Source organism: Nerophis lumbriciformis, linkage group LG05, assembly GCF_033978685.3.
Source record: "Nerophis lumbriciformis linkage group LG05, RoL_Nlum_v2.1, whole genome shotgun sequence".
Taxonomy (NCBI): domain Eukaryota; kingdom Metazoa; phylum Chordata; class Actinopteri; order Syngnathiformes; family Syngnathidae; genus Nerophis; species Nerophis lumbriciformis.
Window position 1 is genome coordinate 7,302,145 of NC_084552.2, and position 17,856 is coordinate 7,320,000.

A 17,856-nucleotide genomic window follows, 5' to 3' on the forward strand; every position below is an offset into this window, starting at 1 on the left:
ACATAGAAACTAGTAATGAATGAAAATGAGTAAAATTAAGTGTTAAAGGTTAGTACTATTAGTGGAGCAGCAGCACGCACAATCATGTGTGCTTACGGACTGTATCCCTTGCAGACTGTATTGATATATATTGATATTTAATGTAGGAACCACAATATTAATAACAAAGAAACAACCCCTTTGTGTGAATGAGTGTAAATGGAGAAGGAGGTTTTTGGGGTTGGTGTACTAATTGTAAGTGTATCTTGTGTTTTTTATGTTCATTTAATAAAAATCCATCCATCCATCTTCTTCCGCTTATCCGAGGTCGGGTCGCGGGGGCAGCAGCCTAAGCAGGGAAGCCCAGACTTCCCTCTCCCCAGCCACTTCCTCCAGCTCCTCCCGGGGGATCCCGAGGCGTTCCCAGGCCAGCCGGGAGAGATAGTCTTCCCAACGTGTCCTGGGTCTTCCCCGTGGCCTCCTACCGGTCGGACGTGCCCAAAACACCTCCCTAGGGAGGCGTTCGGGTGGCATCCTGACCAGATGCCCGAACCACCTCATCTGGCTCCTCTCCATGTGGAGGAGCAGTGGTTTTACTTTGAGCTCCTCCCGGATGACAGAACTTCTCACCCTATCTCTAAGGGAGAGACCCGCCACCCGGTGGAGGAAACTCATTTGGGCCGCTTGTACCCGTGATCTTGTCCTTTCGGTCATGACCCAAAGCTCATGACCATAGGTGAGGATGGGAACGTAGATCGACCGGTAAATTGAGAGCTTTGCCTTCCGGCTCAGCTCCTTCTTCACCACAACGGATCGATACAGCGTCCGCATTACTGAAGACGCCGCACCGATCCGCCTGTCGATCTCACGATCCACTCTTCCCTCACTCGTGAACAAGACTCCGAGGTACTTGAACTCCTCCACTTGGGGCAAGATCTCCTCCCCAACACGGAGATGGCACTCCACCCTTTTCCGGGCGAGAACCATGGACTCGGACTTGGAGGTGCTGATTCTCATCCCAGTCGCTTCACACTCTGCTGCGAACCGATCCAGTGAGAGCTGCAGATCTTGGCCAGATGAAGCCATCAGGACCACATCATCTGCAAATAGCAGAGACCTAATCCTGCAGCCACCAAACCAGATACCCTCAACGCCCTGACTGCGCCTAGAAATTCTGTCCATAAAGGTTATGAACAGAATCTGTGACAAAGGGCAGCCTTGGCGGAGTCCAACCCTCACTGGAAACGTGTCTGACTTACAATGCAATGCGGACCAAGCTCTGACACTGATCATACAGGGAGCGGACCACCACAATAAGACAGTCCGTTACCCCATACTCTCTGAGCACTCCCCACAGGACTTCCCGGGGTACACGGTCGAATGCCTTCTCCAAGTCCACAAAGCACATGTAGACTGGTTGGGCAAACTCCCATGCACCCTCAAGGACCCTGCCGAGAGAATAGAGCTGGTCCACAGTTCCACGACCAGGACAAAAACCACACTGTTCCTCCTGAATCCGAGGTTCGACTATCCGGCGTAGCCTCCTCTCCAGTACACTTGAATAGACCTTACCGGGAAGGCTGAGGAGTGTGATCCCACGATAGTTGGAACACACCCTCCGGTTCCCCTTCTTAAAGAGAGGAACCACCACCCCGGTCTGCCAATCCAGAGGTACCGCCCCCGATGTCCACGCGATGTTGCAGAGTCTTGTCAATCAAGACAGCCCCACAACATCCAGAGCCTTAAGGAACTCCGGGCGGATCTCATCCACCGCCGGGGCCTTGCCACCGAGGAGCTTTTTAACTACCTCGGCAACCTCAGCCCCAGAAACAGGAGAGCCCACCACAGATTCCCCAGGCACTGCTTCCTCATAGGAAGACGTGTTGGTGGGATTGAGGAGGTCTTCGAAGTATTCCCTCCACCGATCCACAACATCCGCAGTCGAGGTCAGCAGAACACCATCCCCACCATACACGGTGTTGACATTGCACTGCTTCCCCTTCTTGAGGCGGCGGATGGTGGTCCAGAATCGCTTCGAAGCCGTCCGGAAGTCGTTTTCCATGGCTTCCCCGAACTCCTCCCATGTCCAAGTTTTTGCCTGTGCGACCGCTGAAGCCGCACACCGTTTGGCCTGTCGGTACCTGTCTGCTGCCTAAGGAGTCCCATGAGCCAAAAGAGCCCGATAGGACTCCTTCTTCAGCTTGACGGCATCCCTTACCGCTGGTGGACCAGCGAGTTCTAGGATTACCGCCACGACAGGCAACAACCACCTTGCGGCCCCAGCTCCAATCGGCCGCCTCGACAATAGAGGTACGGAACATCGTCCACTCGGACTCAATGTCCAGCGCCTCCCTAAACCGTATAGTGTTCTGTGGTTACTTTTTGCTTGGCCAAGCGGACGTGACGACAGGCTGTCCTCACTCAGGTTCGCACAGACCTGGAGGGGGCGTGCCTTAAGTCCGGCTGGAAATCGGGAGAAATTCGGGAGAATGGTTGTCCCGGGAGATTTTCGGGAGAGGCACTGAAATTCGGGAGTCTCCCGGAAAACTCGGGAGGGTTGGCAAGTATGACACAGACACTCGTGTTAGCATATTAGCTAATGCTAATGACGCTAGCTTGATTACATTATGATAACACTCCTACAGACATCACACATGGGACACTTTAGTAAGTAAGAGTAGTTTTAGTTATATTGTAAAACTTAACAAATGTTGCTTGGAGTGATGAATGAAGAATCTATCCATCCATCCATCCATCTTCCTCCGCTTATCCGAGGTCGGGTCGCGGGGGCAGCAGCTTAAGCAGGGAAGCCCAGACTTCCCTCTCCCCAGCCACTTCGTCCAGCTCTTCCTGTGGGACCCCGAGGCGTTCCCAGGCCAGCCGGGAGACATAGTCTTCCCAACGTGTCCTGGGTCTTCCCCGCGGCCTCCTACCGGTGGGACGTGCCCTAAACACCTCCCTAGGGAGGCGTTCGGGTGGCATCCTGACCAGATGCCCGAACCACCTCATCTGGCTCCTCTCGATGTGGAGGAGCAGCGGCTTTACTTTGAGCTCCTCCCGGATGGCAGAGCTTCTCACCCTATCTCTAAGGGAGAGCCCCGCCACCCGGCGGAGGAAACTAATTTCGGCCGCTTGTACCCGTGATCTTGTCCTTTCGGTCATAACCCAAAGCTCATGACCATAGGTGAGGATGGGAACGTAGATCGACCGGTAAATTGAGAGCTTTGCCTTCCGGCTCAGCTCCTTCTTCACCACAACGGATCGATACAGCGTCCGCATTACTGAAGACGCCGCACCGATCCGCCTGTCGATCTCACGATCCACTCTTCCCCCACTCGTGAACAAGACTCCGAGGTACTTGAACTCCTCCACTTGGGGCAAGATCTCCTCCCCAACCCGGAGATGGCACTCCACCCTTTTCCGGGCGAGAACCATGGACTCGGACTTGGAGGTGCTGATTCTCATCCCAGTCGCTTCACACTCAGCTGCGAACCGATCCAGTGAGAGCTGAAGATCCTGGCCAGATGAAGCCATCAGGACCACATCATCTGCAAAAAGCAGAGACCTAATCCTGCAGCCACCAAACCAGATCCCCTCAACGCCTTGACTGCGCCTAGAAATTCTGTCCATAAAAGTTATGAACAGAATGGGTGACAAAGGGCAGCCTTGGCGGAGTCCAACCCTCACTGGAAACGTGTCCGACTTACTACCGGCAATGCGGACCAAGCTCTGGCACTGATCATACAGGGAGCGGACTGCCACAATCAGACAGTCCGATACCCCGTACTCTCTGAGCACTCCCCACAGGACTTCCCGAGGGACACGGTCGAATGCCTTCTCCAAGTCCACAAAACAATGAAGAATCTGTACAAGTAAAAACGCTATGGACGGCTCTGTCTGGTTCTGAGTTGAAACAGCAGCAATTCACATTCAACCTGCAGTGAGCATATTTGTCCAAAAGATGGCGCCATAGCACAAACAATGACGTCTCATTTAAATCAGTGTTTCCATAGTTGGACCGCCAGCGCCGCTGCCAAAAAGATGTTCCTCAGCTGTAATACACTTTGCAACCACTTGTGGCAGTAATGACAATCTCAAACAAGAAGTTTCTTAAGTGCAAAAAATATGACTAAATTGATGAAGCTACTATTGACAATTTAATTAAGAAACATCCATCCATCCATCCATTTTCTACCGCTTGTCCCTTTTGGGGTCGCGGGGGTCGCTGGCGCCTATCACAGCTACAATCGGACGGAAGTTTGTTATTAATTTAGTTGATTTATTTCAGCACAACATAATTGTATTTTTATATATTTGACTAGTGCTTATTTTTCTAATCAGCCTGACCTAAGCCTTGGTTTATGTGTTAAATGTATAATAGTTAACTAGTACTATTTGACAAGGTTGTAATATCATTATGAAATATGATTGGATTATAAGATGACTAATTCATGTACTAGAAACATAGAGCACCGAGGTCCAAAAGGTTTAAGAAGCCCCGATTTAAGTGTCTTTCTATGTGTTGAATTATTGGCATTATGGCAAACAAAAATGTTGAGCCGCACCGTTTTACAGGCCGCAGGGTTTAAGGCTTAGGAAAAAAGAAGGTCATTTACTGTACTTCAAGAAGGTGAGGCAGCAGCTCACACATTCTCATACTTTCTGGAAGAAATGATGTCAGCCATCTAGAATGTACGTGGAGGAGCCCAGAATGTTTTTTTATTGAAATGTTGACAATATTGTTGGCTCACCTGCTGCTGGCCGACTCCTCCCCCACACCTTAGCTCCTCCCAGCTGAAGAGAAGTGAGTCAGTGACCTCACCAAATGGGTTCAGGTCAATGAGCCACACACGCCCCTCCAAAGGAAAGAACACACCAGGTGAGAACAATCTCTTCTGTTATCAACACTCACCTGTCTGTCTCTCTACACACCACTGAACACACACTCACACACACCTGTCTCTCTACACACCACTGAACACACAGTCAAGTGTGACAAATACACACTCACCTGTCTGTCTCTGTACACAATCCAACATGACTAAACACACACACACACACACCAGTGAGACAAATACACACACTCATCTGTCTTTGTACACATCCAACATGACTGAACACAAACACACACACACACCAGTGAGACAAATACACACACTCATCTGTCTTTGTACACATCCAACATGACTGAACACAAACACACACACACACCAGTGAGACAAATACACACACTCATCTGTCTTTGTACACATCCAACATGACTGAACACAAACACACACACACACACACACACACACACACACACACACACACACACACACACACACACACACACACACACACACACACACACACACACACGTGAGACAAATACACACACTCACCTGCCTGTCTCTGCACACATCCAACATGACTGAACACACACACACACACACACACGTGAGACAAATACACACACTCACCGGCTGTCTCTGTACACATCCAACTTGACTGAACATACACACACACAAGTGAGACAAATACACACACTCACATGTCTGTCTCTGTACACATCCAACATGACTGAACGAACGAACACACGCACACACACACACACACAGTCTCTCTACACACCACTGAACACACACTCACACACACCTGTCTCTCTACACACCACTGAACACACAGTCAAGTGTGACAAATACACACACTCACCTGTCTGTCTCTGTACACATCCAATCCAACATGACTGAACACACACACACACACACACGCAAGTGAGACAAATACACAAACTCACCTGTCTGTCTCTGTACACATCCAACATGACTGAACACACACACACACACACACACACACACGTGAGACAAATACACACACTCACCTGGCTGTCTCTGTACACATCCAACACGACTGAAAACACACACACACACACACACACACACACACACACAAAAGTCAATACGAGTCTGAGGAATGAGAATTTAGAGAAAAAGTGAAGGGTTCTCACAATCTTCATCCAAGAAGGCATGCTGGATGCGCTGGTTGAAGAAGTCCAGAATGGCGTGAAGGATGGACTCTTCCTGTTTCAGGATGTGAGGGTAGTACTGAGTGTAGTCTCTCTGGGAGATGGCTGCTGACACAAACACACAATGTGAGGGTAGTACTGAGTGGTTCCAGGTGGAACCTGGAGAAATATTGCCACGGTCTTTCCAGGTGGGTGTGTGGCGATGGATTTGGGACAGCACCGCATGGTCAGAACTTGTGTGCAGTGCACTTATTGAAGAGGAAGTACAGAAGTGTACATGTTGTGTTATTATCTATTTGAAAAAAGACCGTGCTATACTAGAATGAAATATTTTCTATGCGTTTGTCAACAGACAAAAAAATACACAACATAATATTTAAAAAAAAACATACATATATATAACTACCGTTCAAAAGTTTGGGGTCACATTGAAATGTCCTTAGTTTTGAAGGAAAATCACTGTACTTTTCAATGAAGATAACTTTAAACTAGTCTTAACTTGAAAGAAATACACTCTATACATTGCTAATGTGGTAAATGACTATTCTAGCTGCAAATGTCTGGTTTTTGGTGCAATATCTACATAGGTGTATAGAGGTCCATTTCCAGCAAATATCACTCCAGTGTTCTAATGGTACAATGTGTGCTCATTGGCTCAGAAGCATACCTGCCAACTTTTGAAATCAGAAAAACCTAGTAGCCAGGGTCCAGGGGCCGCAGGCCCCGGTAGGTCCAGGACAAAGTCCTGGTGGGGGGTTCCTTCGCCCCCCCGACGCAAAATGATTGATTGCATTCAGACAGGTTAAAATGTTGCTAAAACCATCACTTTTCTATCAGTCACAGTGACTTTTCAAAACAAAAATATTACAGCAAAAATCATATGGGTTGATTGACATGTTTATTCTGTAAGCTAACTTATTAGCTTATTAGTGATTCCCAGAGCCCCAAAAAAGTCTGCGGGCTGTAGAGCGTTTTCTATTCGGGCTCCAGCACTATGGAATGCCCTCCCGGTAACAATTAGAGATGCTACCTCAGTAGAAACATTTAAGTCCCATCTCAAAACTCATTTGTATACTCTAGCCTTTGAATAGCCCCCCTTTTTTTAGACCAGTTGATCTGCCGTTTCTTTTCTTTTCTCCTCTGCTCCCCCCTATCCCTTGTGGAGGGTAAGACACACAGATCCGGTGGCCATGGATGGGGTGCTGGCTGTCCGGGGTCGGGACCCGGGGTGGACCGCTCGCCTGTATATTGGTTGGGAACATCTCTGCGCTGCTGACCCGTCTCCGCTCGGGATGGTTTCCTGCTGACCCCACTGTGGACTGGACTCTTACTGTTATGCTGGATCCACTATGGACTGGACTCTCACAATATTATGTTAGACCCACTCGACATCCATTGCATTCGGTCTCCCTAGAGGGGGGGGGGTTACCCACATATGCGCTCCTCTCCAAGGTTTCTCATAGTCATTCACATCGACGTCCCACTGGGGTGAGTTTTTCCTTGCCCTTATGTGGGCTATACCGAGGATGTCGTTGTGGCTTGTGCAGCCCTTTGAGACACTTGTGATTTAGGGCTATATAAATAAACATTGATTGATTGATTGATTGAATAGTTTGAAATTATTTTGACAGTTAATGCCAGTTATCCTGTCAACCTTTCACAAGACTTCAATTTGTTAATTGAAAGTATAAACACTTTTTACAGTAAACAAATGGTAAAACAGTACTAAACAATTCCATAAAAAAAAAAAATTGGTGTCATTATTAACTTTCTGTCCAAGCTTGTATAATCTACTGCCTTGTTCAATTGTAAAAAATATTCTGTGCCTAAAATTCACATTTCTATCACAATTATCATACCGTAAACATGGTAAGCTAACTTCATTAAAATTAATAGTCCTGTCAATAGCATGGAATTACAATTCAAATGTAGTTTTTTTGTAAGCCTTTCAAAAGAATTCAAAATATGAAAAATTAATGAAAATTAATTGAAGCCATCAGACACTTGAAAAGTGGCACATCACATCTCTAATGTAATCATTTGAACTTTTCAACAGAAATAGCACTGCAAAAATATTAAGGACATACTTCTGTATTTTGGTAGTTATGTTGTCAACATTTAACAAGATTTCTTCAACTTGGACTTGAAAGCATAAATAGTATAAACACTTTTAACAGTACTAAACAATTCCAATAGATAACATTGGTGTCATTACCTTTTTGTGGCTAAAATCCAAATTTAGCAACGGCATTAGACTTGTGTTTTTTTGTCCCAACGTGGTCTTTTACATCGCTAATTCCTCCATGTCCGATCGAAAAATCTTGTCTGCACAAGGTGCAATTCGCATAGTTTTCACCCTTTTTGGAACGGATAATTATTCCCGGATAGGCTTTTGAATATTCTTCACGGAATGACTGCAGTTTTCTTTTCGGTTTAAGACTCGTTTGCGATTTTTCTCCGGCTGATTCCATGATCGTTCGCTCGTTTGGAAACAATGGGCAACAGGTGCCTCGTGCTTGGCAGCGGTGCTACAAATAGCCTCCCGCATGGCATTCGGAATGTCTCGATAGGAAGTTACGGGAAGCAGTGTCGATTGTCATTGTTGTTACGCGATTTCGTGAATAAAACTTTAAAAAAAAAAAAAAAATGTAATTAATGAAAAACCGTATTTTTTATCACTGCAACCGTAACCCGGAATAGGTTGATGAAAACCGTACTAATTACGGGAAAACCGGAGTAGTTGGCAGGTATGCAGAAGGCTAATTGATGATTGGAAAACCCTTGTGCAATCATGTTCACACATCTGAAAACAGTTTAGCTTGTTACAGAAGCTACAAAACTGACCTTCCTTTGAGCAGATTGACTTTCTGGAGCATCACATTTGTGGGGTCAATTAAACGCTCAAAATGGCCAGAAAAAGAGAACTTTCATCTGAAACTTGACAGTCTATTCTTGTTCTTAGAAATCAATCAATCAATCAATCAATCAATGTTTATTTATATAGCCCTAAATCACAAGTGTCTCAAAGGGCTGCACAAGCCACAACGACATCCTCGGTATAGCCCACATAAGGGCAAGGAAAAACTCACCCCAGTGGGACGTCGATGTGAATGACTATGAGAAACCTTGGAGAGGACCGCATATGTGGGTAACCCCCCCCCCCTCTAGGGAGACCGAATGCAATGGATGTCGAGTGGGTCTAACATAATATTGTGAGAGTCCAGTCCATAGTGGATCCAGCATAACAGTAAGAGTCCAGTCCACAGTGGGGTCAGCAGGAAACCATCCCGAGCGGAGACGGGTCAGCAGCGCAGAGATGTTCCCAACCGATATACAGGCGAGCGGTCCACCCCGGGTCCCGACCCCGGACAGCCGGCACCCCATCCATGGCCACCGGATCTGTGTGTCTTCCCCTCCACAAGGGATAGGGGGGAGCAGAGGAGAAAAGAAAAGAAACGGCAGATCAACTGGTCTAAAAAAAGGGGGGCTATTCAAAGGCTAGAGTATACAAATGAGTTTTGAGATGGGACTTAAATGTTTCTACTGAGGTAGCATCTCTAACTGTTACCGATGAAGGCTATTCCATGCGAGAAATTGCTAAGAAATTGAAGATTTCCTACAACGGTGTGTACTACTCCCTTCAGAGGACAGCACTAGTGATGGGTTGATGAGGCCTCATGAAGCGTTTCGACACATTGCAAAACTGTATTGATACTGTGTCGATACTGTGTCACTAAATACTGACATCTGCTGGACATTAAAAATCCCTACAGGCAACCTATGGACCGACTCAACTGACACTGATTTTATGACCTAGTACAGTGGTTCTCAAATGGGGGTACGCGTACCCCTGGGGGTACTTGAAGGTATGCCAAGGGGTACGTGAGATTTTTTTTAAATATTCTAAAAATAGCAACAATTCAAAAATCCTTTATAAATATATTTATTGAATAATACTTCAACAAAATATGAATGTAAGTTCATAAACTCAGTGAAGCACAAGCTCAGGTTTGTCACTAAAATGTCTGTCAAAAAGAACTGTGAAAAGAAATGCAACAATGCAATATTCAGTGTTGACAGCTAGATTTTTTGTGGACATGTTCCATAAATATTGATGTTTTTTTTTGTGAAGAAATGTTTAGAATTAAGTTCCTGAATCCAGATGGATCTCTAATACAATCCCCAAAGAGGGCACTTTAAGTTGATGATTACTTCTATGTGTAGAAATCTTTATTTATAATTGAATCACTTGTTTATTTTTCAACAAGTTTTTAGTTATTTTTATATCTTTTTTTCCAAGTAGTTGAAGAAAGACCACTACAAATGAGCAATATTTTGCACTGTTATACAATTTAATAAATCAGAAACTGATGACATAGTGCTGTATTTTACTTCTTTATCTTTTTTTTTTTCAACCAAAAATGCTTTGCTCTGATTAGGGGGTACCGGTACTTGAATTTAAAAAAAATTCACAGGGGGTACATTGCTGAAAAAAGGTTGAGAACCACTGACCTAGTATATACAATAATATAAACCAAGTCATTGTATTTCATTTAGGATTATTTCATAACTTCATTTAAATAAAAATATATTTTTTGTCTTTTTTAGATACAGTCAATAAATAATGTGAACATGTATCATAACATGGAAATCTAAGAGAACGTGTTGTGAATGAGGATGCTTGTGGACCTGGAAATTATTTTTTTTATTTTTTTTTACACATTTTTATTTTTAAAAAAAAACAGTTTTTCCAACGTATTCAATTTTAGACGCTTTCTCTTCTTAGTTATTATTTCTCCGGCTGTAGAAAAGACCCACTCACAGGGCACAGAGGAGGCGTCAGTGCGACACAGTTCGCGTATCGGTCACGTGACCAAAACAGCTCATGATCGGTCACGTGACTTTCTAAAAGCGGTACGCGCACCGACACAGGGTTTCGCTCTATGAGCTCGACGCATGCGCCGATGCATCGGTGTTGCCGGACCCATCACTAGACAGCACAAACAGGCTCTAACCAGAGTAGAAAAAGAAGTGGGAGGCCGCGTTGCACAACTGAGCAAGAAGATAAGTACATTAGAGTCTCTAGTTTGAGAAACAAACGCCTCACAGGTCCCCAACTGGCATCTTCATTAAATAGTACCCGCAAAACACCAGTGTCAACATCTACAGTGAAGAGGCGGCTGCGGGATTCTGGGCTTCATGGCACAGTGGCAAAGAAAAAGCCATATCTGAGACTGGCCAATAAAAGAAAAAGATTAAGATGGGCAAAAGAACACAGACATTGGACAGAGGAAGACTGGAAAAAAGTGTTGTGGACGGACGAATCCAAGTTTGAGGTGTTTGGATCACAAAGAAGAAGGTTTGTGAGACGCAGAACAACTGAAAAGATGCTGGAAGAATGCCTGACGCCGTCTGTTAAGCATTGTGGAGGTCATGTGATGGTCTGGGGTTGCTTTGGTGCTGGTAAGGTGGGAGATTTGTACAGGGTAAAAGGGATTCTGAATAAGGAAGGCTATCACTCCATTTTGCAACGCCATGCCATACTCAGTGGACAGCGCTTGACTGTAGCCAATTTCATCCTACAACAGGACAATGACCCAAAACACACCTCCAAATTGTGCAAGAACTATTTAGAGAAGAAGCAGGCAGCTGGTATTTTATCGGTAATGGAGTGGCCAGCGCAGTCACCAGATCTGAACCCCATTGAGCTGTTGTGGGAGCAGCTTGACCGTATGGTACGCAAGAAGTGCCCATCCAACCAATCCAACTTGTGGGAGCTGCTTCTAGAAGCGTGGGGTGCAATTTCTCCAGATTACCTCAACAAATTAACAGCTAGAATGCCAAAGGTCTGCAATGCTGTAATTGCTGCAAATGGAGGATTCTTTGACGAAAGCAAAGTTTGATGTAAAAAAAAATCTTATTTCAAATACAAATCATTATTTCTAACCTTGTCAATGTCTTGACTCTATTTTCTATTCATTTCACAACGTATGGTGGTGAATAAGTGTGACTTTTCATGGAAAACACAAAATTGTTTGGGTGACTCCAAACTTTTTGAACGGTAGTATATACAGGTAAAAGCCAGTAAATTAGAATATTTTGAAAAACTTGATTTATTTCAGTAATTGCATTCAAAAGGTGTAACTTGTACATTATATTTATTCATTGCACACAGACTGATGCATTCAAATGTTTATTTCATTTAATTTTGATGATTGGAAGTGGCAACAAATGAAAATCCAAAATTCCGTGTGTCACAAAATTAGAATATTACTTAAGGCTAATACAAAAAAGGGATTTTTAGAAATGTTGGCCAACTGAAAAGTATGAAAATGAAAAATATGAGCATGTACAATACTCAATACTTGGTTGGAGCTCCTTTTGCCTCAATTACTGCGTTAATGCGGCGTGGCATGGAGTCGATGAGTTTCTGGCACTGCTCAGGTGTTATGAGAGCCCAGGTTGCTCTGATAGTGGCCTTCAACTCTTCTGCGTTTTTGGGTCTGGCATTCTGCATCTTCCTTTTCACAATACCCCACAGATTTTCTATGGGGCTAAGGTCAGGGGAGTTGGCGGGCCAATTTAGAACAGAAATACCATGGTCCGTAAACCAGGCACGGGTAGATTTTGCGCTGTGTGCAGGCGCCAAGACCTGTTGGAACTTGAAATCTCCATCTCCATAGAGCAGGTCAGCAGCAGGAAGCATGAAGTGCTCTAAAACTTGCTGGTAGACGGCTGCGTTGACCCTGGATCTCAGGAAACAGAGTGGACCGACACCAGCAGATGACATGGCACCCCAAACCATCACTGATGGTGGAAACTTTACACTAGACTTCAGGCAACGTGGATCCTGTGCCTCTCCTGTCTTCCTCCAGACTCTGGGACCTCGATTTCCATAGGAAATGCAAAATTTGCTTTCGTCAGAAAACATGACTTTGGACCACTCAGCAGCAGTCCAGCTGGTGTCGGTCCACTCTGTTTCCTGAGATCCAGGGTCAACGCAGCAGTCTACCAGCAAGTTTTAGAGCACTTCATGCTTCCTGCTGCTGACCTGCTCTATGGAGATGGAGATTTCAAGTTCCAACAGGACTTGGCGCCTGCACACAGCGCAAAATCTACCCGTGCCTGGTTTACGGACCATGGTATTTCTGTTCTAAATTGGCCCGCCAACTCCCCTGACCTTAGCCCCATAGAAAATCTGTGGGGTATTGTGAAAAGGAAGATGCAGAATGCCAGACCCAAAAACGCAGAAGAGTTGAAGGCCACTATTAGAGCAACCTGGGCTCTCATAACACCTGAGCAGTGCCAGAAACTCATCGACTCCATGCCACGCCGCATTAACGCAGTAATTGAGGCAAAACGAGCTCCAACCAAGTATTGAGTATTGTACATGCTCATATTTTTCATTTTCATACTTTTCAGTTGGCCAACATTTCTAAAAATCCCTTTTTTGTATTAACCTTAAGTAATATTCTAATTTTGTGACACACGGAATTTTGGATTTTCATTTGTTGCCACTTCAAATCATCAAAATTAAATGAAATAAACATTTGAATGCATCAGTCTGTGTGCAATGAATAAATATAATGTACAAGTTACACCTTTTGAATGCAATTACTGAAATAAATCAAGTTTTTCAAAATATTCTAATTTACTGGCTTTTACCTGTATATATATCCTCAGGGTTCGGTTCTTGGCCATGCACTCTTTAGTATTGACATGCTGCCGCTAGGCGACATCATACGCAAATACGGTGTTAGCTTTCACTGTTATGCTGATGACTGCCCCTAAAGCTGACCAACACGCCGGATTGTAGTCAGCTGGAGGCGTGTCTTAATGAAATTAAACAATGGATGTCCGCTAACTTCTTGCAACTCAACACTAAGAAAACGGAAATGCTGATTATCGGTCCTGCTAATCACCGACATTTATTTAATAATACCACCTTAACATTTGACAACCAAACAATTACACAAAGCGAATCGGCAAAGAATCTGGGTATTATCTTCCACCCAACTCTCTCCTTTGAGTCACACATTAAGAGTGTTACTAAAACGGCCTTCTTTCATCTCCGTAATATCGCTAAAATTCGTTCCATTTTGTCCACTAGCGACGCTGAGATCATTATTCATGCGTTTGTTACGTCTCGTCTCGACTACTGTAACGTATTAATTTCGGGTCTCCCTATGTCTAGCATTAAAAGATTACAATTGGTACAAAATGCGGCTGCTAGACTTTTGACAAGAACAAGAAAGTTTGATCATATTACGCCTATACTGGCTCACCTGCACTGGCTTCCTGTGCACTTAAGATGCGACTTTAAGGTTTTACTACTTACGTATAAAATACTACACGGTCTAGCTCCGTCCTATCTTGCTGATTGTATTGTACCATATGTCCCGACAAGAAATCTGCGTTCAAAGAACTCCGGCTTATTAGTGATTCCCAGAGCCCAAAAAAAGTCTGCGGGCTATAGAGCGTTTTCTATTCGGGCTCCAGTACTATGGAATGCCCTCCCGGTAACAATTAGAGATGCTACCTCAGTAGAAGCATTTAAGTCCCATCTTAAAACTCATTTGTATACTCTAGCCTTTGAATAGACCCCCTTTTTAGACCAGTTGATCTGCCGTTTCTTTTCTTCTCTCCTCTGCTCCCCCCTATCCCTTGTGGAGGGGGAGACACTCAGGTCCGGTGGCCATGGATGGGGTGCTGGCTGTCCGGGGTCGGGACCCGGAGTGGACCGCTCGCCTGTGTATCGGTTGGGAACATCTCTGCGCTGCTGACCCGTCTCCGCTCGGGATGGTTTCCTGCTGACCCCACTGTGGACTGGACTCTTACTGTTATGCTGGATCCACTATGGACTGTTCTCTCACAATATTATGTTAGACCCACTCGACATCCATTGCATTCGGTCCCCCTAGAGGGGGGGGGGGTTACCCACATATGCGGTCCTCTCCAAGGTTTCTCATAGTCATTCACATCGACGTCCCACTGGGGTGAGTTTTTCCTTGCCCTTATGTGGGCTTTGTACCGAGGATGTCGTTGTGGCTTGTGCAGCCCTTTGAGACACTTGTGATTTAGGGCTATATAAATAAACATTGATTGATTGATATATATACTGTGTATATATATATATATATATATATATATATATACTGTGTATATATATATATATACTGTATCTATATTTATATATACATACATACATATATATATATATATATATATATATATATATATATATATATATATATATATATATATATATATATATATATATATATATATACAGTATATATATATATTATATATGAGATAATAGTCTCAGAATGCGGCAGCACGACTTTTAACAGGGGCCAGGAGACGCCAGCATATAACCCCAATCCTTGAGAGTTTGCACTGGCTCCCTGTTCATTTTAGAATTGATTTTAAAACCTTGCTGTTTGTTTTTAAAGCTTTACATGGACTGGCACCTCAGTATATCTCGGACCTCATCCAAACTTACAATCCTGCGCGCGCTCTGAGGTCCGAGAGCCAGCTCCAGCTCGTGGTGTCCAAGACGAGACTTAAAACCAGGGGAGACAGGGCCTTCTCTGTGGTCGGCCCTAAGCTCTGGAACACTCTGCCCCTCCATGTTCGAACTGCTCCCACAGTGGAGTGTTTTAAGTCTCGTCTTAAGATCCACTTTTATTCTCTGGCTTTTAACACTACGTGAGTTGTGTGGTCCTCTGTTGTCCTCTGTGTTTTTAAAATTTAGATTTCTATTTACTGATTTAATTGGTTTTACCCTTTGAAATTGTTTTTAATCATATTTATTTTATATTGTTTTTAATTGTGTTTAATATTGTTGTGCAGCACTTTGGAAACATTTTGTTGTTTAAATGTGCTATATAAATAAAGTGGATTGGATTGGATATATATATATATATATGTATGTATATATAAATATATACATACATATATATATATACAGTATGTATGTGTATATATATATATATATATATGTATGTATCTATAAATATATACATAAATATATATATACAGTATGTATGTATATATAAATATATATATATATATATATACACTATATATATATATACAGTATGTATGTATGTATATATATATATATATATATATATATATATAAATATATATATATATATGTATGTTTTTTTTTTCAATATTATGTTGTGTATTTTTTTGTCTGTTGGCAAACGCATAGAAAATAATATAATAGTTCAAGTGGGTCAAAAAATTGTTATATATATAACAATATATATTGTTGTATACATATATATATATAACAATGTTTTGACCCACTTGAACTATTGATACTAAAAAATAAAATTCAATAAACTTGATCACCAACAACAATTTACAAAGCCAAAAGCAGTGAAGTTGTCACGTCGTGTAAATGGAAAATAAAAAGAGAATACAATGATTTGCAAATCCTTTTCAACTTATATTCATTCCTACATCGTATTGTTTAACCACTGTGCCGTGGCACACTAGTGTGCCGTGAGATACAGTCTGGTGTGCCGAGGGAGATTATGTAATTTCACCTATTTGAGTTAAAAAATATCTAAAAAAGGTATCCAACGCTTAAAACAAAAATAAACAAAAGGCGTGTGCTGCTAAGAAAAGGAATTGAAGCTTAGGGAAGGCAATGCAAAATGAAACTAAAACTGAACTGGCTGCAAAGTAAACAAAAACAGAATGCTGGACGACAGCAAAGACTTACAGCGTGTGGAGCAGACGGCGTCCACAAAGTACATCCGTACATGACATGCCAATCAACAATGTCCCCACAAAGAAGGATAGCGTCCGCACAACTGAAATATTCTTGATTGCTAAAACAAAGTAGCTGCGGGGAATAGCGTTCAAGGAAGACATGAAACTGCTACAGGAAAATACAAACAAAACAGGAAAAGCCACCAAAATAGGAGCGCCAGACAAGAACTAAAACACTACACACAGGAAAACACCAAAAAATTCAAAAGAAGTCAGGGTGTGATGTGACATGTCATGACGCTACACCTACTTTGAGACAAGAGCTATAGTGATGCATGCTTGGTTATGCTTTGAATTCATATCAAATAATTGTGACAACGATTTTTTATTGTCAATATCAGCTGCTGAGTTTCATTTTTTTATGTTTTCTACTGGTGGTGTGCCTCAGGATTTTTTCAATGAAAAAAATGTGCCTTGGCTCAGAAAAGGTTGAAAAACACGAGTTTAACGGATACTAGTTATAGTTTCCTTGATGGAAAAAAAAGTAACTATCATAACGAGCTAGTCTTTTCAACGGCTCTCTTTTCCTCAAAGACTCATCATTCCCATCTCTGATGCATGTATTCAATTGACATATAACAGTCTTACCAATCAATTTGTTTTCTTTCACAAAGCAGCGGAACTCTCCCCCGGGGATCAGCTCACTCCATTTTCTCAAGACCAGCTGAGGACAGGCCAGAAAAAACTTTTTTTATTGCAGGGTAGAAAACAGCAGGCGCTGAAAACCCGGCAGAAGAATACCTCGTAACTGATGTTTGGGTCGGGGGAGTCCTGGTCGCTGCAGTGAAGAAATCTGCAGAAGGTTGTTGTTAGTGTAGTAGGTTGTTTCATTTGTGCGTGCCAAATGACAGGTGAGTTTCATTTGTGCGTGCCAAATGACAGGTGAGTTTCACGGGGGCTTACGGCTGCGTGAGGTCACGGGTGATGAAGTCGGAGCTTTTGAAGAGCAGAAATATTTCGCTCAGACTGCGACACTGGAGGGAGCTGTTCAGTGCGATCCAATTGGCGTCCTAAAAGCCACACAATGTCACGTTCACATTGTGCAAGAAGATAGACCAGCTCCTCTATCTCATGGACTT

At 43.4% G+C, this 17,856-nt stretch overlaps 1 protein-coding gene across 2 annotated transcripts in view; it reads right to left on the reverse strand.

Annotated features, from left to right (window-relative positions):
• cdc123 (cell division cycle 123 homolog (S. cerevisiae)) overlaps positions 1-17,856 on the reverse strand; it is a 37,995-nt gene that overhangs the window by 9,882 nt on the left and 10,257 nt on the right. The window contains exons 5-10 of one of the 2 annotated variants that reach the window (XM_072913136.1): positions 17,681-17,787; positions 17,519-17,570; positions 17,366-17,441; positions 5,969-6,091; positions 5,842-5,871; positions 4,731-4,837 (exon numbers count right to left, since the gene is read on the reverse strand). In XM_072913136.1, the coding sequence (XP_072769237.1) occupies positions 4,731-4,837; positions 5,842-5,871; positions 5,969-6,091; positions 17,366-17,441; positions 17,519-17,570; positions 17,681-17,787 (495 nt within the window). The remainder of the gene's footprint in view (positions 1-4,730; positions 4,838-5,841; positions 5,872-5,968; positions 6,092-17,365; positions 17,442-17,518; positions 17,571-17,680; positions 17,788-17,856) is intronic. The other variant, XM_061961345.1, reaches the window with a different exon arrangement.